The sequence below is a fragment of the Ornithodoros turicata genome, chromosome 1 (assembly GCF_037126465.1).
Source record: "Ornithodoros turicata isolate Travis chromosome 1, ASM3712646v1, whole genome shotgun sequence".
Lineage (NCBI taxonomy): Eukaryota > Metazoa > Arthropoda > Arachnida > Ixodida > Argasidae > Ornithodoros > Ornithodoros turicata.
The window spans coordinates 105,910,755-105,933,939 of record NC_088201.1 but is presented as its reverse complement, the minus strand read 5'-3'; the positions used below and the strand labels follow the sequence as shown (position 1 = coordinate 105,933,939).

At 45.5% G+C, this 23,185-nt stretch overlaps 1 protein-coding gene across 1 annotated transcript; it reads right to left on the bottom strand.

The window, feature by feature from the left end:
* Nucleotides 1-9,796: 9,796 nt before the first annotated feature.
* Nucleotides 9,797-17,786, bottom strand: LOC135381813 (uncharacterized). The gene is made up of 3 exons (XM_064612567.1): nt 17,544-17,786; nt 15,667-15,915; nt 9,797-11,266 (listed from the first exon to the last, which is right to left on the bottom strand). Exons 1-3 carry the CDS (start codon nt 17,784-17,786, stop codon nt 9,797-9,799), a joined length of 1,962 nt encoding a protein of 653 aa, XP_064468637.1.
* Nucleotides 17,787-23,185: the final 5,399 nt, after the last annotated feature.

Below are 23,185 nucleotides of genomic sequence, written 5' to 3'. Positions count from 1 at the left end.
GAGTCGACTGCAGTCGAATGGCTCAACCACGGTTGAGTGAACTGAGCAACGAAATCAGTTACACGATCTTCTGTGAGCTCAGTTGAGAGAAGCGCTAGCAGCGTCGCCTGATGAGCAAACAGAGAACCCCCAAAACGCATGACAATTTTAAATATTACGTCGTCAGAAAAAGATAACGCTTTGGACGCTTTCCAGAGGTGTATAATGCCCCAAGAATGTGTGTTACTGTGTATTGGAAGGATTTCGTACGCAACTCGACATTTTTACTACTGTTTCGCATTTCCAAATTTATATTTCAGCCGAATCGCGAAATATGTTCACAACACTAATTCGCACGATCGCTTCTGCTGTACTTCTGCTCTTTCGTGCGTCGCCGTGCATTTTTCTTATCCGCGTTATTTAGTCTTTTATTTTGTTGTACATGTCATTGTCCTCGTTGAGTTCTACATATTTCGTGTAAATATTTCTTGTGCTGCCGTGTCTGTACTGTGCGTGTACGTTCTGTTGGACAAGCGATGTGTTTGAGCAAACCGAAGAAGGACGTGGTGCGAGAGAGGGTCAGGAATGTTTTTCTGTACCTCCCCTACTTCTAGTCTCGACTGAGGAAAACAGAGTGTGAGCTGGATGCTGTGCGCGCGCGATAGATAAGCGACGAAAGCGGAAACCAGCACGGCAACAGGTGAAAATTCTGACAGCAACAGCCCTGCGATTGTGCACAAGGGAGAAGCAACTGCGCAGCTATCGACGGCCAGCGTCTTGGTCCGAAACCACACTGCCCAACCTCGCTGACGAGTTCTTTAAACCGAAACGGGACTATCGCGTCACCTGTGCAACCTTCAGGTACATGGTGGGCGTTTGCCAAAGCATAGCTAGGCGAGACACGGACAGGAGGCAGGCTGTGCCTTTGCAAAAGAGTGGCAGGTGCCCTTTATCGCCTATTAGCATCTGCAGAACAGCCTTTTTGGTGTCAGCAGGTATTTTGTGAATTATGTGTACTGGGAGTTTTTACTTAGTGATTGAACAAATCTCAGTTTCTGAAGCTCACAACACAAGCAGAGCCACCTACGTCGGTTTGACGGAGTAACAGGACTCTCTCAAGATTCTGGACGGGTGCCACATTGAGATGTGCTCTCAAATAACCAAGGCTCAGACTATTACAACTACAAGGGCTGGAACATAGAGACAATGCAAGGGTTCATCGTGGGTCTAGTTATACTATGTGACCAAGCGTTTCGTTTGCAACCGTATATGATGAAGCTATACTCTGACGGCAGTTTAATGCTTGACTGTCAGATGCAAGACACGTGGTTGAAAATGCCTTTTGGAGAGTGAATAGCACAACTCTGCATCCTTCTAAAAGGGATTGAATGCGACATCAATAACTGTGACATGATAACCATGATAATTAGAGGTTGCATTCTACATAACATGTGCAAAGGCATGTATCACAGTGCAGGACTGAATGCAGGACTACCGCCATCATGTCAGGGAAATGCCACAACATTCGACACCAGTTTCCACTGAAGGTGGGGCATGTGTGCAGGATGCCATCACATTGCACATTGATGGAGCAACGCTTTCATGAAGTCGACATCTAGCGCGTCACCCTAAAAAAAAGGGCCTCGAAAAGGCCAACACCAATTGTCTCCACCAAAGGACATCTCAGCAGTAAACAAACCCTGCTTAAACGCTAAGCATTTGCTTGTGAAGTAAATTATTAAAATGCCCATAAACCAATTAGATTGATTAGCATAGCAAAACGGTGCAGTATTGAAAATTTTTGCTGTAGCAAACAATAATTATTTTAAATGAGAGGTGCTGAAAGCGCCCATCACGCTTCAATAACATCGACGATTCCCCTCCCTCGTCAGGACAGTAGTAAATGGGGGTGTCGTAGGAGACCGGTGTCCACTACGTTCCTAGCATCGGCCCCCCAGGCGCCTAGCAACGGACATGCGCGTCTGGTCCGTTCCTGTATTTTTTCCCGCGACTGGCGAGTGGCGCTCGGTTGGAGGGCTGCTGCGGTGGGCGGCGTGTGACCGAAGGGCTTCGCGGGCGCTTACCATCGCACATTTTCATCCTGGGCCGACTTCTTTCGTCATTTTTTGACATCTGTGCCGACTTCAATCGCAAATTTTTTCCCGCTACAACAGGTGCGCGTAGGCGGTTTGCATGCATGCATAAACATGCAAAAGATAGCCATACACAAAAGCACAAGTGAAAATATATTTATTAAAGCGAAAGCTGTAATGTCAATCTGTGAATGGGAAAAATCTAGCCGCAAAACCTGAAGCAGAGGAAACACAATACACGTAATAAAGAATATACTTATTACAGGTATGATGCTAGCATTGAAGCAGTATCACACATCATACACAATATTTTTTATTAGTGATAATCACGCAAGTTTCCAATTAAGCAGAAGCGGTAGCACATTTTAGTCAAAGAAGATATTTTTTAATCAATATGATTACAATGAGAATTACAAGTTTTATTCTAAAGTCTCACATTATTATATTATATAGCCCCATAGTGGAGTTTTAATTACAAAGTTCTGATAGATGTACATAACTGCAAGCACAACAGCTAATATTCCAATATGGCACAATTAATCAGATTCTTATGATGTGATCAGTGGAGTTGGCGGAGGGCATTTGTTTACCGTCAGGCATTTTTCAACTTGGGCCGACTTCTCTCGCGAATTTTTTTTTTTCGGCGCACGGTGGGTGGTGCGCGGGTGAAGGGCTGTCTGGCTGCTTACCAGCGGGCCGAAGGGCTGGGCGTTCCCTTATCGTCGTGCACTATTTCACCCTGGGCCGACTTCTTAGGCGATTTTTCTGCCTGGGCGGACTTCGTTCATAAGCTTTTTCGATACATCAGATGGGCGGTTTACATGCAAGTAGGGACATGGGCACCGCAACCCTACCAAGCGACAATGCCATCACACCTGGGACGACTTCATTCACGATTTTTCCACATGGGCCCACTTCGTTCGCAATTTTTTCAGGTGGCGCGTGAGTGGTTATATGCAAGTAAGGGCATGCACGCTGACAACACTTGGGCCAAATTCATTCACATTTTTTCACCCTGGGCCGACTTCGTTCGCTATTTTTTCAGGTGGTGCGTGAGTGGTTTACATGCAAGTAGGGACAAGCGGGTGAGGGGCTGTCCGAGTGCCTACCAGGAAGCCGGAGGGCTGCACGTGCCCTTATCGTTCTGTATTTTTTCACCTGGGCCGACTTTTTTGGCGATTTTTCCGCCTGGGTCGACTTCGTTCGCAATTTTTTTCAAGCGGTGCATGAGTGGTTTACATGCAAGTAGGGACATGCGCACTGTCATCCCAGCCAGGTGATGATACCGTCACACCAAGGTACCGACACACCAGTACCAACATTTTTGGTAATTTTTTTTGCCTGGGCTGACTTGTTTCATTTTTTGTTTTGATACAACAACGGTGCGATAGGTGGTTTACACGCAAGTAGGAACATGCACACCGACAACCCCACCAAGCGATGGTGCCGTCACACCTGGGCCGACTTCATTCGCGATTTTCGCCCTGGGCCGACTTTAGTCATAATTTATTTTTCCGCTACAACAGCCATGCGGTGGATGGTATGCAAGTATAGTAAAGCCAAATAGTGTCAGGAATTATGGGAATTATGTTCTAACTCTAAGTGAAGGAGAAAAACCTAGCCAAAAAACATCAAATGGAAGAAACACAATACAGATAATAAAGAATATGGGAAGCTAAGTTGAATATTCGAACACGAAACAATTAATCAATTTCTTATGATGTGAATAGCACACACGTAAGTAAATAATGGGAAACACGCTCAACAGGTAATAGAGAGCTAAAACAATGTACCATCCAACACAAGAGGTACACAAAAGATAAATAATTGAAAAAACAGTCTATCAAAACCAGAAAAATGCACGCACTTAACACTGAATGGCCTAGAAACACTCTAAATGGCGCATCTGCCAACTTGTGCTTGTGCTTATGCTGCCAACAACAACAGACACATGCAGCAAAATAATATCGAAACAAACGACCAAGACAAGAAACATTACAAATTTAATAAATTGAAATGGAAGTCATCTATCTATTGGACTATCATAAAATCATCCTTGGACCTAATCTAGTCGAACAATATACAATTTTCGTCCTACTCAGGCACTATAAACATTACCTTGACAGATGTATCCAGCACATGCAGTACAGACAAGCTTTACACAGTGCAGCCAATCTTTGCTACTTGAGCCCGGTGGAGGTCACTCTTTCTCTTTACAGCCCAAAGCTAAGAAACCCAACGTCCCTTGGCAATCTAGGGGATGGGGAACTCTCTCGCTCTCTCTTTCACATTCTTTCATCCAAATGGAAATATTCTTAGGACCCGTGTACAGAGGCGAAATTTTTTATTGATCAACTATCGCAAATTGACGTTAGAATTATTGGATTCTCAAGAACACAACAAGAATTCTATCAAAAACAAACAACAGCACGCCAAAAAAAAATCTAAGAACAGACTTCCATGTCAGTGCAAACTGGTTTTAGAGAAACATTATCTAAGCAAACGAGAAATATTATAAGTACTCTCCCCACAGAATCCACCCCTGGAGTAATCATCCAAACCCACGGCTCCTTACACTAAACTAAAGGCACAACTGATGTATACCACCACGCATTGTTGTCGAGACATACCTTACCACGTAGGCGCCAGTTGCAAGTTTTGCAAGTTGCGCGTGGAGAAATCACTCCAGGTGTGCTGTCCACGGTATGTATACGTTCTACTGTCACGGCCTCTGATTTCCTCGAGCAGCGGATCTGGAGGTGATGAACAACGGGCACGATGAAGCGTTCCCCAATCTCCGCCGTCGTCGTGTGGGCTTTCGCTTGACGAAAGTGGGCGATCAGATTCGCTTTCAGCCTCGGGATTTGCATAGGACTGCTGCTGCCTGCTGGTCGTGGGAATCGGAGAAGTTCTATCGTCACGAAACGCTCTGAAGATCTCCTGACCCTTACGATGCGCAGCGTCATGAACATACCGCTTACTCTTTGCTTTCTGCATTATGCACACTTCGGTGAGACGCTGCAGTCACTTCTGGTTCAGAGCATTACCGACTACATGAGGCGAGGCCTTGGACCCGTAACTCATAACAATACTTGTAAGCAAAAAGTGCAATACCTCAGTGCCCGACAGTGGACCATACGAGCCCGCCAAACTTCACTTTCGTTTCCAGCGCCGTCCACAGCTGTCCACCAGGCTGTGTGACCACGATAATAATGATTGTGGCGATGGGGCGATGGCATCGACTGCCGTGCTATAGCCGTGCTCCTCCAAATATATTTTTAAACCGGGGGTTAGCATGCCTGAAACTTACGATGTTCATGCAGAACATTAAATTAAATCGTTTCAAAGATTCAAACCAAACCTCAGTATATTGCGCTACAAACAGACAAACCTTATTAACCACGATTTAGGTAGCATGTGTAACATAATTTGTACAAAAATAATGATGGATTCTTTTCAGATTGAAAGATGGAAAGAAAGATAAATTTATATTTACGCATATGATATCCACCTAACTAAGGTGGGGGCGCACATTAAATATGGCAGCTCCCACTACGCTGGTATGATTCATCCATGCTCATTTCGCGGAAAAAGGAAATGGTAAGTGATGCGTTTTCTGTGTCAATAACTGTGTCAGATACTATTGAAACGCAGCAATCTTGATGTTAAACGCTGCTGTTTAATATCAGGCCAACTGTAAGCGCTGCTATGCGCCGTATCGTATTGTGTAGCATTGGTTCAGTCTGGGATTGCTCTCTCTATGGCTTCTGGTGTCATCTTATTGTTCTTGTCATATTCAGGTCATGCCACGGCTCGACACGTCAAACACCGGTCTAAAGCAGCGAGGATGCCAGTGACTTTCAGCTGGAAAACGTGAAAACTACCATTCAAAAAGTGACGGTGATGAAGTACCAAGTTGAGATAGATCGACCTGCACTTCACTCTACCATTTACTTCCGACACATAGAAACGTTGGAACCAGATACTGAATAAGATGTGGTAACGAGACTTTTCGTACTTGCAAAAATAGAAGGGAAAAAACTAAACCTAATCTGCAAAAAGGGGAGCAGTTTGTCCTGACCGTTGCGCACGATTAATTTGTAATTTATGCCAAAGGATAGCGAACCTAACATATGAGCAAACTTTTGCTGATGAGTCGCACACAAAAAGTTCTAACCATCGGTTGTCTGGGATGTTCGAACACTGAAACAGAACAGGTAGTTGCAAATCACGTTGACAATGATGTTGACGAAGTCATACAAAGCTGCACAGCTCACATAAGTTGTCCATTGGCTGCATGTCTGTTTTGGGTACCCCGGGCTAACATAACGTTGCTATTGGGTAATTTTCTTTGCACAAGGCTGACATAGGCCATAATACTGGAACCGTGCCTTTGGAAGTGTCCAGTTAATGTGCAAGTGCCAAATGTGGAGCTGTAAGTTGGGAGAGACAAGAAAGCACTCTTCTGTTGCAGGCAAAGTCAAACCATTCCAGAATTACTTCTAACTTCCTGAGGGAGGTTGTCCCCTGACATTGTAAACAATATGTACACCTTTTCAGGCAAAAGGGGGAAAGTCTGTAAAAGCAGCATGCATGTTTCTTCGTGACAAGTGAAGGGAGTGAACTGTTAAAAGCTGTGTCTCATGGTTGAAAGCACGGTCTCATTTACTTACAGGAGTTTGATTAAGGAAACTGTGCTCCCGTGATCCAAGCTTTGCAACCTGGCTTCACATCACTGGCATGATCGGATTTGCAGCAAGGCCGTTGCAAAGAAATGCACAAATATTGACAAGGTAGACATACTGTATTGAACTTAATGGCGAAATGGCAAGGCCAGCTGGCACATAATGAGAAACCTGTCGCCCATCTTAGGCTTTGTAACAATACAGCTTATTCATAAGTGCTGCCATCTCGTGCCGCCTCCTGTCTCGGGCGCCATGTTTGAGTATTGACTCCGCTGTTCTAGGTTTGCTCTGTGCTATTTATGCTACGGTTTCCGTCTCTCCTGTATTAGAAAAACTTCACGTCTTGAAAGTGTAGGCAGCGCAGGTTCTCTACGATGTCAGACCAGCAAGAAGAATGGACAACGGAGCTGATAAGGTTGCCGTACTTTGACGACAACTTTGTGAATGTGTTCTATTCTGGACAGACAACTTCGGAAAAGCACAGTCGACGAAGTTACAACTTTATGACTGAGTCTTTCGTCGAACTACGTACTATGAAAACGCGATCGTTTCTTGACCAGTGAGTACCAATCATTTGCCTTCATTTTGCAGCAGAGCGTCATGTATTGATATAAACTTAGGAGTCCCGTGCTCGCCCGTCGTACCGAAGCGCTCGCCGGCGCTTAAAATCAAGACGTTTTTGACAACTATCACTGATGTATAGTACCCATAGTCGAACATAGTGTCAACATGCGTGGAACGCTGCTAACATGACATCAGTGGGTTATGACTACTGAGTGGCGCACATACGACGTTATGCTCTTTGTCTTGATGGCAAGCAAGTAAACAACGATAATGTTCTAAATGCAGGATAGCATAAATGGTTGTGAGTCCCCTTCTTGTGTATTTGTTTTGTATCTGCCCAACCTCTGGCTTCTTCGATCATGGAGTTCTAAATGCAGGTCGGGGAGGAGGCTTCATCAGATTACGGCTGGATGCTTCAGGAGCCAAAAGAAGACTGGCACTCCATACAGAGTTACCGTGACCTTGTCCGAGGCACCATGGGTGGAGAGCTCTGCATGCGCTTGCACAGCAGGCTCTTCTGGGCACTGTTGTCATACTGTCGCAGTGTTGAAGACGGTGGCCAGACTTCTAGCTCTTGGCTACAAGCATATCCCGGACGAGCTTGCTTGTACTGAGCTCCCTCAGCAGTGGGGACGACCAAGAGCAGTACTTGCACCCGAGAATGTCATGCAGGTGAACTGGAGGAGGCTTGGAGAAGACCGTCCTGAAGAACCTCTCCACTGCAAGCTGAGCGACGTCCGAAAGAAGGAAGAGACGGTAGACGAGAAAAGAAGTTCCGTACTCCAATTTGCTGAGAGCGTAAAGGGCATGGTAGGAGGTACACTCAGTGACACACTCGAAAGTGCTGCACATTCTACGTATGTGGACACCAAATATGGCCCAGCTCTTGAGAACTCCGTGATGGCTGTGCAGCTCAGCTGTCTACCTTTTGACTTCAAAAGTTTTGTCGCTCTGAGTCAAGGCCAGGACATATCTACCTGCAGAGCTCACGGATTCACCTCTTTCAAGATTGTCCGGAATGGTCTTTGCCAGAGAACAGCAATTCTTCTGTGCTCATGGTAGGTTTATTTGTCTTTTCCGCAAAGCCTTGTGCAACCTCTATAATAAAACCGAAGCTCTCTGTTTTGAATTTTTCAGCAGGTGTCTCAAAGCAGGCTTGTACAAACATCCTTCCTTTGGCCAGGCGACAACAGAGGAAAGAACGAGACAGCGACGACGCCATGTTTGACGACGAGTTTGCGTCGTCGCTGTCTCGTTCTTTCCTCTGTTGTCGCCTGGCCAAAGGATATGTACCAACCGGCCCCATACACTATGTGTCTGCTAGTTTTTGTACAAACATCCCATGCAGTTATTGATGTGGCAACTAGGAAACTGTGCTTCTGTACATGCTTCCTTTTAAGAGTGATCCTTGTTGCAGGAGATACGGATATCAGCTGCCAATGCCCAACAACTTGAACAGGACACCAGAAAACAAGCCAGGAGCACACTGTGGGAGAAGGAAAGGAGGAATCGTCTGTCATCTTCCAGATTTGGCCACGTGTGCAAGCGCCAGAAGCCATGGACAGAGGTGGCATTGCGAAACTTACTTCGCCCAAAGCAGTTCAGTGCAGCGTCTGTGCGTTATGGTACCTCTAATGAGCATAATGCTGTCCTGAGGTACATCGAAGTACTTCGTCACATCCGCCATCACGTCCACGTCTTTGCATGTGGTTTCATGGTCCGACCGGACTTTCCCTGGCTGGGCTCAACGCCTGATCGGATTGTGTACGATCCCGAGCAGACCCCAGCTCACGGTGTGTTGGAGGTGAAGTGCCCATGGTCGAAAAGGGCAACATCATTAGAAGATGCACTTCAAGATAAGGACTTTTGCATTGAAGTGAGGGATGGCAAGCCACATCTAAAAGAGCACCATGAATACTATTATCAAATGATGGGCCAGATGTTTTGCTCAGGAGCTAGGTGGGGCCATTGTGTGGTGTATTCACCATCGTGGATCATTGTTGCTAAAGTTGACTTCTGCCCCTCATTTTGTGATGAGATGATAAAGGTACTGACTAGGTTCTATTTTGACTGTGCTCTGCCTTACCTTGAAGCATCACCATAACCATGTCAAAATGCGACTGTACTTTTATTGTATAAGTGAGATTCAGGATTCTGAACAACTTTTATCTATCGCTCTCAGATACGCCCCTTTCAGTATCACTTGCATAAAATGGAAACTACACTTTAACAATGCAGAGTCTGATTTATTATTGTAAATATGCTACAGATTATACATTGCACTGCCCACTCATTGTCTTTTGTTTTTTTGCAACTTCCCCACCTTCTTATGTACAACACTTTGACTACATTACAACAGAAATATCACAGCAAGAGTAAGGAACATTCAGGTACCTCTGACAGTCGTCACTGTCAATGGAAAATATCACAGTAAACACAAAGGAACGTTCACAGACGGAACTCCCCTGGCTACCACTAGTCGTAAGTTTTCATAATGGGGCTTTGGTAGTTGCTTAATAATGCACATACAGTCCACATTTGATTCACAAGGGGACAAAGCGTGATGGGCACTCCACTGTCAAATATATGATAGGTCTTTATTCGCTGGATCCTGCGTTCCACGTGTATCCTCAAGGAAGCGATTTTCTGCGTCTCCAGAACCTCTTCCTTTGTTAGCTTGCCCTGCGTTGTGAATGGTGGAATGTTGAGTCCAATTTTCAGGGGATTGAGGAGATCCTGTATTCTAAACCCTTTATCAGCCATGATGGAGTCTCCTTCTTCAAATTTTAGAGATAAAAGTCCACTTTTCTTCACTAGTTCCTTGTCGGAGATACTTCCGGTGTAGAGGGAAGACACAAATGTCAGGTAGCCATCCGGTGACACTCCAATAAGAGACTTCAAGGTGTTTGACGACTTGTACGTCGAGTATGTCTCTGATTGTAACACAAATGAGCTGGGCACTTGGCATTTTATTTCTGTCGCATCTATTATCACCCTTGTGCTTGGGAACTCTTCTTTGAAGGCCACTGGCATGTTTTTCTGAATGATTTCGCGAGATGGCCACTGTGGGAGTGCACTGAGCTTTAGGTACAGATGATTGATCCATGCTGAAAGTATCCTGCTTATCGTTGCTTGGGTGACACTAAACCTGTGTGCTAAGTCCTGCTGGAACAAGCCAACCCGTAGTCTGACTAGGGTCAGGAACAGCTCATTGTCCATCGAAAGTGCATGAGGCCTTCCAAGGGGTGAAATGCTGTCGCTAGACGTTCCATATTGGATGTTGCAACCACGCTCACCCGGGTCAAGATATGTGAGAAAGTTTTTGAACATGGCATAGGAAGGGAGGCCAGTATAAAATTGGATATCGTCGTCAGAGCCCTTGAAACGTTCAACAGAAAATGGAAGGTGTTTCTCCTCCAGCTTCCTGTGTTTTTCCTTCAGTAGCAGGAGCTCCCTTTCTAGTCGGGCTATTTCTGCATTTGCCACTTGCAAGGATTTTTGGAGACTCTCTATCAATTCATCTTTTTTCTGCATCCTCATCTCTTCTTCTGTTTTGGAAGGTGACTGTGTTTCTGGCACGGCTGTTAGTATCGTATCATTTTCACTAGTTTCACACTGCTCTTCACTTGTGGCAAAATCATGGCATTCGGCTGGACGTCTGTCTTGAATGTTCTGAGCATTTGGCCAAGCAGACTTTGGTGTGAGTGCCCTTCGCTCTTTTGGGGCTTTCCGTTCTTTCGTCACTTTTTTGAATTTGAAAATACTTGGCACAGCATTGCTGTGAAGCATTCTTCGTCCACTTGCAACATTCTTCACAAAGTCACTTTCCTTGAAATGCAAAGAGCAGACTTTAGCTGTCACAGTATTGTAGGGAGGCTTCCTCTTTATAGCGACAACCCACTTGTCTTGCAGTGCTTTCACTATTGGGAAACTGTGGAAGGATACCTAAGACAGAACAGGACAAAAGGGACTGACAACGGATCCATGCAAACTTGATACCATCAACAACGTGCCTGCTCCTTTCTCTCATGTTTTTGTGAACCCATTATTTTTTTCTTTCTCAGGGAAGAGCACTCTAGCAAAGCACGATGAAGAGATTGACAGTTTCCTGCAAAAATGTAAAGCACTGTCCGAACTTGTAGCTGATAGACGCATTGACTTTTTGTGCACCACACTAGTGCGCTGATAGACGCATTGACTTTGTGTGCACCACACTAGTGCGCTGAAACAACATCACAGCAGGCGGCGACTGATAAGCTGACGTGTCATACCACTGATTAACATGATTCTGAAATGATTCTGCGGCGGAAAGTGAATGGCACCACGTCGCGTGCGGTTCAAAGTGTCTGTATACCCAGGAACAGTAGAAGAAGAAGAATCTCGGCTGTTGAATCACAAGACTCGCGCGCGATCACGCACATGTCTCTTCACTGAAGCAAAATATAAGCAAATCCTAACCTTACCTTCTCATTGTCATGGCCAATGTTTCCTTTTTGTGTACACAGTGGCACAGCACAGTAATGAGGCATTGTCGTGCACCCTCTGCACAGAGACTGCAGGCGCCGAGACTGCAGACGCCGAAAACCGAAACTGACGACAGCTATACTCAAACATGGCGCGCAAACGTTAGTCCTCACTTGCGTACACAGATGGCGCGCACTTATGTATAAGCTGTATTGTTCCCCAGCTTTCGACGAGACAAGTGTCCTGGATTCTGTTCGGGACCCTGTAGCCACACTGCTAAAGAGATTGTCACAAGGGGAAATTGTGTAAGTCTGACGTCGGTTGCCCCCTCGCCACCGATTCGGAAGTTGTTGGGAAATTAAGTGATTCTTGTCATTAAAGGGTTTGCTGTGTTCGAGAACATGTCGTCAGTCCTCTGTCCCTTTCTCGGGTTCCGTTTTTTCACTTTATACTGTATTGAACATCTGCCTTGATGTGCCACCTCACCAGGGTTTCCGTTTTTTTTCTGTTTAAATTCTCTCCGTAGAGCCACCCAAAGGGTATGACAGAAAGCTACACCCATCCTATAACAGCTTCATGGGGCCACCGACCAAACATCATTTCACTGCCACACTAGTACGCATATATCTTTTTTTAAAGCATAACTGCTTACATATTTTAGACATTTCAAGTGCATGTAAAAGTCTACACTTTCAAGTAAAATGAGAAGGGGGTCCAACCATACTGTTTACCACCCAAGAAATTAAGTCACATCCTGCGGCCTGCAGTATGATGCATAAGGTACAGAAGTTGTCCCCCCACCAAGGCAAATAGGGACTGTGGACCACAAGCAGATTGATTAGATCACGCTGTCTATACGACTTGCAACTTGTCTTAACACTACAAGCTTGAAAACAACAACCTTTTCATTACAAAAATGACGAGCAAAAACCACAGCGACAGCACAAGACAGGCTCGAACTAACAACTGACGTTAATTGGAAAGATACACACGGTCTCCACAAAATATCAATCATCTCAAGGAGGGGGGGGGAGGTAGCCCATCTCTCTGCACTGAATTCGACAAACTTTTACTTTTGTCAGTGCCACAGGGTGGATGTTGCAGCAATCATAGAGATGCTTTCTTGCACCTGATGTGGATGTTCACTGTTCACCGTGTCACAGTATCAAATAAACTCATTATGCAAAACAACATATATTGTTTCCAGCTCTCTTTTTTTTTTTCATCTTTCTATTTTTTTATGGTTCATGTAAAACTTGGCTTTGTGGCACTTCGACTCAGCACAGTGGTCTCCCTTTGAGATGCACACTAAGGGACCTCAGAAATTTGTTCGTCTTATGGGTTCAGCTTAACAGAAGTGCTTGAGATTACACCAGCTGAGTCTAAATTTTCAGTGTGTCATAACCACTAATAAAATGGGTTGCAATGTCAAAACATCTGCTTGGTTGGCAAAGTTTTAAAAACTTTGTATGCTGTTCACACAGTTTGCGTGTAAATGCTATGTATAATTCTAACTTTGTATGAGGTGGCACACTTCATCTTTTTTATTGTCTCTGCAAAGGAGACAAAAAAGATTGCCAAGAAACTGAGCTGCTAAGCTCTGCAGCGAGAAACTCAAGCAAAATGCGAAGTACGTGACTATCAAGCTTAATTCGAGAAGAAAATCAGACGAGAAAAAAGAAAAGAAAAGAAGATGCGGCTGTGCGAATGCATGCAAGCAACACCTTGCAATGCGCCTGTAAAGTTGACTCCCCCGCAGTACTTGCGTGTGTGAGGTGAAGCCCGCTTTAGAAACGGGCTAATCATTCGCGTTAAAAGAAATTCCGAAAAATCCATTCACTCCTGGAAGACAGGATTGAATTCTCCATCGACTTCGCGTTAACCGAATCGGCCGATCGACGTGGTTCATCTTGAGCTATTTTTTAAAAAATTATTTATTGTTTTCTTTTTTTCTTTCTTTTTTTGTTGCAACAATAGCGCTTACACATGCCACATTCTAGATTTCAAGATTGCGGCATGTCACAGTAAGTGCCATATGAACATTTCTTCCTGAATTTAGCATACAGGAAGTACTCAATCAAAACGAGAAACCTTGCATTTAATGTATTTCAGATCAGACACAACTATCATACATATATTATTCTCAACTCACAAAATATCAATCGAGTGAAAGTCAAGTTTATTCAGTGATAGAAAGAATACTAATTCGAAAACGAGAAAGAAATTTAATTACATCGTTTTTTATGATAACTTTGCAACAGCAATTTCTACACGCAGAAGCCACAAACAAACAACCCATCTGAAATGAAACACGTGTGAGAAACACGTGAAAACACGTGTTTCTCACGCTCCTTTCGTTGTAGATTACGAATGGCTACAGACGGGAGATCTACCCCTGGTCCTAACCTTCAAGCCTCCTCCGAAGACCTTCTTTTTGCGGATCGGCGATGGGCTGACCACCTGTCGTTGCAGTGGACTCTGGTCGAGAAACCCCAGCCATTGGTTAGACTCGAGCCTTCGTCCGTATTTGGGCTGCCTTCCCGGCTACGAAACCAAAGCTGGAGCCTAATTCATGTGTAACCTCTCACGAGAAATAAAAAAGGTTGTGTATATGTACTCTTATTCCGTCTCAGTCATGACGCCCGAGCAGAGGTTTGCAACCTTTGTGCAAACACGAATGTATCGGGACTTGCTGCGATTACGCGATTATATTCATGGTGATAGCTGCGAGAGAGTCTCGCTCGATTCTCAAAACGATACCCTTACGTCTGTTCACCGTCAGTGGGGAAATGAAGCGTTTCGTAGATTACAAGCTCGAGCTGGTGGAAAAGTATAGATGAGGAGAGACAGTCGACCCATATCTCATGAACGCGGGTTTCAACCGACCTATCGTCCGTCGCTACTGGCTTCTCCACACATCCTTCGACGTCACGGTGACCGGCGACGACGAGCGTCGGGTCAACACGTTGGAAGATCGTCTCGCAAGCGTCTTGTGTATGTCGTGAAAAAAATAAATAGACTATTTTACGAAACGAGTTCGCTCACGAGGCGGTGTTTTATTGTTTCGTCATTCTCTTCGAGGTTACAGGAAAACATGGATACACAATTTTTCAAGCTGTAGCGTTTCGACATACGCGTGGCTACGTAGACACAAAAAAGCCCGCAGTAAGGCGAAAAAGGTGATTGAATACACCTGTCGTTATACTCGTTCACTGGAGGTAAAGTCCTTCAACGGTTTGCTTCGATGGGGGGAAGTCCGTAGCTGTCGAAAAACACGGCAGACCCGTCGTAGTTTTTCAGGTACGCAGCATTTCGCGGGCAGTGCTGCGGTTAAAATACAGGAGAGACAGGTTAAAATACTGGATGTTATCTAACGTGTAGGTGACGACGTGCATGTCTTTCTCGTAATAAAAGGGTAGTATTTTGAATATCGATTTTTTCCCACTCCCCACGTACGTGGGTTCCACCATATCTGTGTAGACGATTATGTTATGAAACGGGGGTTCCACGAGTACCTCGACGGAGCTCGTGGCATCCTCCTCCTCCCCAGTGAACACGGTACGCGATTCGAATCCCAAAAGCACGGCCAGGTACTCGGAAAGTCTTAGGGTGGAGGAGCCCTCGGAAAGCCGAATTTTACATTTCTGTTCGGTTCCGTCGAAGCTGAAGCGCGCGCGTTCGCCTACGCGCTGGTTAATCGCATCCAGAAGTGCTTGCGGCGTCGCATAATAGCCGGGAGGCAGATGCACTTGCAAAGATCGAGGAATTTTCGTCTTGATCGTGAAAGAAAATTGGCGCACTACAGGGAGAGAGACGCGTAGCGTTTCTTCGTGTCCCTCGATGGGTGTGAGATGTAGCAGCTTGACAAAGGGTTCCGGTACGTGCAACTCTTTCGGCGTTTTCAGAGTGGAGACATTATCCGCGAATTCTAGCGAGACGTCCAGCTTGTGCGTTTGGAAATACTTGTTGAGTGTGTTACGTAGGGACGTGGTTTCCGAATTCAAAGTGACGTCGCCGAAAGCGACTGGTGCGGCGTGCTCCAATAAGATGAAGGTGGCTTCACGTTCGCTCAATTTGGGAGGCTTCACCTCACGACCTGCGTCGCGGGACGCTTGCGAGACGTCGAGCGCCTGTGCGAGTCAAGGGTCCAATTCCACGGCCTTCACGTCCACGGGTAAGACGAAGTCGTATCGCGATTTATTGTACGCGAAAGAAACGTTAAATTCCGAAAGGGCTTTTCCTGAATCCCTCTCGAGATCCGAGGTGACACGAAAAGTTCTCCCGGCTTCGACCGTGTCCTCGAAAGAAACCTCGATTTTCGCATCTTGCCTTTCGTATCCAATATTTAAAAAATCGTTGCTTATGCTGTGACCGACTTTATCATCAGACCGACTTTATAGCGATTCATGAGCTTAAGCGGACTATCGAAAGCTACCGTGAAGGCGTTGAGTTTATTCGAAGGAAACTTATCCATGCTGGCGTTCGAGAGCAGGTGGATGTAGATGTCTGACGTCATTTCCCAATCTTGACCACGTCGCTGCTCAGAACCCAACTGTCGTGTTCTTTGTCGTAACCGAACCAGCGAACCAAGGAGAAGCTCTACCGTGCACTTGCTTCTTTCTCAGCACTTTCGTTACTGGCCAAGGCTGATTGACGTCTCGGGTTACGACGAGTACCTCCTTCGGGTAGAAAGATCCGTCCACTTCCTTACCCCGGTAATCTTCCAGGTATACGACGGGAGGGGAGGTGAAAATCTGAGGCGACCAACTCCCTTCCGAGCTCTTATGAAAACCTTTTCTGTGTAGTAGGACCCTCAATTTATATCCCACATTGAGCTTCTTTTTCACGGAGGGTACGACGGGCTTGCCATTTATCTTATTGAACAGCTCCAATTCGTTTTCGGGTGTGACTTCGGACGGGCTGATGCCCAAAGTCCTGTGTTAGGTCTTGTTGTAGTCGCGCACGATCTTGGGAAGCGCGGAAACGAAGTGGTATTTTCCGGTTACCCTAAAATAGCGGAATATTCTGTCACGTAAAGTGCGTATCACGCGTTCTGCCAGCGATGCTTTGATTACTGGAGAGAAGGTGCAATACATGTGGACCTCGTGACAGATTTCATGACAGATACTCCTTGATGGTCTTGTTGTAGAATTCCCCTCCTCTGTCGCAAAAGATGCGTGTAGGTGCGTTACCTCCCCAAAAAAGTCTTATCATGGCCCTTTTCATTTCGGCAGAGCGCTTCGTCTTTAGCGGGAGGGTGCGCAGAAAGCGGGAGAGGGAATCGTTTGCCACGAGAATGTAGTGGTAGCCACCGTTGAATCTCTTGTATTTTGAAAAGTCTGCGAGGTCCATTTGCCACACGTCGTTGATCTTGAGCGCAATGATCCGTCTCCCATTAAACTTTCTTCTGACCGGATGGTGAAGCTTGTAGGCCTCCGGCTTTCTGAGAATGGCGAGAGCCTTCTTTTTGCTCAAGTGACGCGCTTTTCTATAGCGGTCCACACCCCCCAAACCACCCGCTGGTTTTTCATATCCCTCCATAAGTCGTCCACGCAATGGAGGCTTGCTGCTGCTGCTGTTGAGGCTCGCGAGATTTGGGCAGAGAAATAAGACGCAATAGTTTCGAGGCTTTGGGGAACCAGGAAGGTTTCTTTTCCGTTCTACGCTGCAACAAATAATTGACGAGTTCATGAACGGCGGAGTGCCTGATGGGCTTGCCCGACACGGAGACACAACCCTCGCGATCCCAGGAAACAACCTTCTTTGATTCCGAGATGACCCTTTCCGCTTCCTCTATGTCCACCTCTGGAGAGAGGAGCAAATAGTCAAAGTCATTTGTAGCGTCGGACGCCTTGTTTTTATTGTCGTAGGGGTCGAATCCATACTGCTTGAGTATGCGATACAGTGCTTGTAGTATGAGTTGCACTTTGACATCGTCACTCTCCTTTGAGGAAAGAATGTTTCCGATGAAGGAGGTGGTCACTTCAATTCTCTTAGCCATTGGCAAAAAGGTTCAACATGGCAGAAAGTAGGAGAGGAACCACCAACGAAACAACGCCCTGTCCTCGCTGCTGAGACAGATAGCGCTTCAAACGTTGCAGATTCTTGTGAATCTTTTTGTAGGCGAGCCGTCGTAAGAAGCGTTTGTGCTTCTTCAAACGCGCGAACGTGTCTAGAGCTAGAGTCACCTTTCCGTTCAATACATTGAGGGAAATTTCGGAGAGGTGTTTCATGTCGGACGAAGAAGAACGTCTCAAGACGTCGCGACGGCGCGGAGGGGGTAGAGTGGAGAGTGGAGAATAAATTGTTTCTCTCCACTTTATTTCTATCAATTTTTTTCTTTTTTATGACCACGACTATCCGGAACCGCACAGGGTGGCCTGGACACGAGTTAGACGCCCCCAATTAGTGTAATGACTCCCTGGAGGGTGCTGATTAATGTGGGAGGTCCCAATTAGCTCTAATTGCTCATTAAACGTGTCCAGAAGCCTTGTAGCGTTTCCGGATAGTCGTGGTCATTCATTACTACTTTTAATGCCATATTTCGATGCTCTTCATAATAGTACTTCACTGATCACAGGTGTGCGAGCACTCGCTGCTTGGAGGAAACACCATGAAGTCTTCTGTGAGACGGATCATGTCCCACATACTCGCAGACGAACTTGGGCAGCTGTGCAGTTGGGAGGGGCGAAAGGGAAAACTCAAGTTCCTGGAGTTCAAGTTTCCCAGCATAATCCTGCGTAAGTGTTGCCTATGCGCGATTTTTGTTCCTCACTGCTGCTGTGCATAATACATCTTTGTCAGGGAAGTGCATTGTCTAAGTAGTGCTGAAAACTGTGTAGTGTAATGCTTTGAGGGCAAGTTTACCACATTGTGGCATTGACATAGCACACACATTACAACTTGTTTCTGCACTCTCTGTAAGTCTAAGATGACAGTGAAACATTCATCACACACCAACTAACGTATCTAAACAATAATTGAGTGCTAACTTCAATTTTTAGTAGCCCTTGATCTCAGTTTAAGGGGGGACGCGGGTCTTAACTCGCGGAAAATGACAAAAAGTGTGTTTTTCTGAAAGTCATACTTTTCGCTTGTATCGTTCATTTTGTTTGCTATCCCGGAGTTTCACTGCAGAAAACTGTCGCGAAGTGGCCTAAAAAATTAGATATATCAGCAAAGGTAGCCAAAACGTTCCTCGAAAGTCACGCAAAATTGTCATTTCTCAAACGCCTGTATCTCCAGTACGGCACCACCAAGCGCTGCCATCTTGGTACTTAGAAGAGCGCATTTCATCGTCTTCAAAGTTCGCGCGTCCGTGATCTCGTCTAATGAGATGCGACCCCACCAGGTCTCAGGTGGCAGCGCTGCGGCAGCAGAAGACGAAGCCATGAAGCAGCCTTTGTGTGGTTCGTTTTCTTGTGGGATCCGTGTCTGCGGTTATGTTAAGAACGCGAAAAGAGACGGGGCTACACGCACGGACGTTGTTCAACTAGCAGCTAAGTCTATTCGGACAGCATCACCGGGGCTAGTCAGGAAAGTCCGTTGAATGAAGGCGAGCTCAGATGGGGACAAGGTTACAGAACTTTGACTTACATTGTCAGCAGCACGTACACAAATACTCGGTTTATTGAGTGTTCTACTGACAATGTTAGCCAACCGTCGGTCTCCAACCTTGTTCCCGTCTCAGCTCGCGTTTGTGTGGTCTTTCCAGACTACCGTGGTAGATAAATGCAGTTGCTAGTTGAACGACGTACGTATTTGTCGTCTTGTCCCCTTTCGCGTTTTTTACATGTCGAGTATCACGTGTTGAACACATTTCATCACGAAAGGGCTCTACGAATGATGATTTTGAAGGTAGGTTTTATATCCCAATTAGTCAGGATAAATAATCATGTAACGCTTGGACATGTCATACTGCAAAAACCACACACTGTCAATACTTAACAGAAACTTCTAGGGAGATTGTCTGACACAAATTATAATGAAACAAGGTCGCAGTGGGGGATATTTACAAGAAACCAGGCCTCACCATGCAGTAAGGGTGAAGGCTCATGCAAAAGGTATGCTCCTCTCGTGATCACCAGTTACTTATTGTACGTTTGGTCAAACCAACTGTGGTGAACCTCTGCCTTGTGAAATAGAACCGATGTCACATCATCTTTCTCCTTGTGTGTAGGCTTTGTCATGTGTGTCGTTGATGCTTTCGCGCCTTTCTTCCTAAGCTCGTAAACCGTGGCTGGGGAACTACTTTCTTGTTAGGAGCTTCTCGTGACAAGGTAACTGTATTACAAGAACTGACCGAGGCCACAGTCTGAATCAGTGTGTCTAGAGTGGACGCTATCTTGTCATCTAGTGTTCGGTCTAACACAGTGGACAGAAGCTGCTGGTGCAACGCTGCGGCTCGTGAAACACTTTTCCTCTCTTGTGTGTTGCCACCGTTCCCCTATATGGCATATATGGTAACCAATGACTCCATCACGTCTTTAGTGTTGTGTGCCTGCAATGAGGAAAACAATGCAACTGTTACTGCAAGCATGGAATCTGAAGCCCCTGATGTAGCACAAGTAATGGCGAGTGTGTAACAGGAACAGGTGTGCTAGCCAGTTCTGTTCCATGACTTTGTTGGCTCGTAATGATATCATAGGAAAGCAACTGCAGAAGTACCATACTCTCTTGTCTGTGTGTTTTTCTGTGGGATGTCTACTCGAGCTTTTCCAGCCCTAAATTATGCATTTCTAAATTACAAGTACTTTTTTGAAATTAATTGGGATGACTATGCAGAGAGTACTATACCTGTCGGCTTGGCTGCAGTGGAAGTGCTTCAGTGTTGCTACTTCTCTTCTGTGCAGCTGCAATTGCATTAATATGTTTGCAAAAGTTCAGTCGCACAATGTGATCTGGGCACGTGCAGGTGAAATGATAGATGCAGGCAGTGCAGTTTGGACACCTGAAGCTGCAGGGTTCTGTTGTACAAGGACTGTCTGGCAGCTCTGTCACAGTGTGAGACACCCATTCACATGTCTGGGATTTGATGGGCCACAGGTGTGAGTCAACAGTGCTGATGTGCTCCGGTAGGATCGTAAACCCAGCCTCATGCCGCTTTACAATTTTCCGGGCTTGTGCTGCAGGTACGTGCTTGGAGCATTTGATTAGCCGATCGAAGACCTTGTTTTTTGTGAGTCTTAGAAGAGCTGATAGCAGGCGGTCAACTATTTTGTTCTGCTTTCCTTGGAGGGTAGCAGGATTTCAATACCCTGTGTAGGGCCTCAAGCCTTATGTTCGTGTTGATCCCAGCTCCTGCACGATAACAGGCTGCCCAAACATTTGCTCTTCCAGCATAGTATCGCAAGAAGTAGTTTAGGAAGGCTGTCATGCACTCCTGTGTCCTGCACTCTTGAACAAAGGCTTCCAAGAGTTCTTTGGATTTCTCTTCGTTCGGCTCATCCATTAGTGTCCTAAAGGCCTGCAATTTATCCGGGGGACAAAAAGCAATAAGGACGGTTCCACATTTTTAGCTTTATCAGAAAAACACTAAAAAACGATGATCCTTTTTTCATCCTTCGGCATTGCTCTAAGCACGTATACACATTTTTTTTAAAGGAATGATTAGGGGATAAATCGCTGCACACGTTAAATTTAACGAAACGCGTAGGACGCAACCTCGTTATTGTGCCATTGTAGTTGCCCCACCTGTGACCATAGGAATGTCACTTCTGGTGAAGTCCACCCTTAGGTATTCATCATGTTTCCACATTCAGGTTTATATTGCTGATGACTGAGGCCTTGTGCAGACCAGTAAAATCAGCACAAACTGCCCAGTTTCATGAAGATAAACATTCAACAAGAAACATACGCAGAACCCTTTCTAAAATAACCAAAAGTACACATACAATTTCACAATCACTGTCACAACTTCAAACATAAGAGTTTCAATTCAAATATGTGTTGCAGAATTATTTGCTCAATGCTTAAATGTCCTTTAGATTTCCTCTTTTCATATCGCATAGCTTCAATGCATTATTCTCTCTTGCACCTTTCTCTTCCTCTTTCACTTTGCCTGTCTTCCACAGAAGAAGATTAAACGTTATAGTTCGACATGAAGGTAGTCCCGAAAGCTCCACAAAGTACAAAAGGACTCATTTGTATGTTTGAAGTACTTTGTACATGCCTGCTGGAACTCGTAACGCGAGGAAGAAGGACTAGGGCGCAGGCGAACTGGTGCATATTAGAAAACAAGTAGAACCTGAGACTGCGAAATAAGGGACAGACACGACACGTTCTCAAACACAGCAACCTATTTAATGAACAAGAAAGCTAGGTTCCCAACAACCTTCTGATGAGTGCTGAGGGGGAAACAGAGTGTTAGTATACTAACACAATTCCCCCTGGAGACAATCTCTCTATACTCCACAAAAAGACGGGTCAACCTCTTTCGAGAACGAATGTGCGATCGAAAAGAGGCTGGCAGTTGTTGCACAGTTTTAAGTGGGCGACAAGCTTAGAATTGCCAGAAAGAGACAAAGCGTTTCTTTTATGCTCTTGGAGTCTAGTACTCAAGCAGTGTCCAGTCTGCCCTACATAACAAAACTCTCATTCCAATGGTATGTGGTAAGCCACTGCCGTTGAGCACTTCAGAAGACAAGTTTTATGGGCTATGTTGCATTCAGATTTTCTTCACAAGGTAGGTGTGAGGCTACTAAGTCTTGTTGTGTTGGAAACAATTTGGATGCCCCACCTCTTTGCTGCTGCAAGGATATTGTGGGGCAGTCAGTGATAGTAGGGGATGCTGATCCACATGGTAGTTGAACATGAGCGTTTTCTGGTGTATAAGGTCTTACACGGCGACCCACGTTGATAGCACATCTTAATAACCTAGCTAGTGTACATCAACGCTGTGCAGTAGCCAACTTTTTCTAGACAACCAATCTGGTATATTATGCTTTCGGAAAGAAGGTGCGGAACGGATTTGCCAACAGCTGAGCGCAAGATAGACGTAATGATGCCCGAGGCTATCAATTTTGAACGATTGCTATCAGCAGGGAGTAAGGGCTTCCCTTCGGATTTGCCGTTCCACCAACAGACATTAAGCCACTGGCACAGGCTAAGACTAAAGTATTGGAGCCTGCCTTTAGTAATACGATCAATGGAAAAGACCACCTCATGCGGGGAAGCCATCATGACATCTACCGCTTGGGAAACAAGTGGGCATTGTAGGGAAACGATCAATGTATCATCTACATGCTATGCTATGCGAAGACAGAAAGTCGTAAACAGCAGAATCAAGGACGCTCGGGTAAATTTCTGAGAGAACGGAATCAACAGCCGAGCCTATATGCAAACACCTCCAGCCTGTACAAAAAGCATTATTAAAAATTATGTCCGTGGAGTCAACGTACA

Excerpts from the sequence above, each read along its gene's own strand:
- LOC135381813 (XM_064612567.1), bottom strand. The coding sequence starts at position 17,786 with ATGGCTAAGAGAATTGAAGTGACCACCTCCTTCATCGGAAACATTCTT. Across the intron at positions 15,916-17,543 it reads TCATCTCGGAATCAAAGAAG|GCGCTCGACGTCTCGCAAGC; the intron begins GTTGTTTCCTGG and ends TGACTCGCACAG. Across the intron at positions 11,267-15,666 it reads AAACGCCGAAAGAGTTGCAC|GTATCCTTCCACAGTTTCCC; the intron begins GTACCGGAACCC and ends GTTCTGTCTTAG.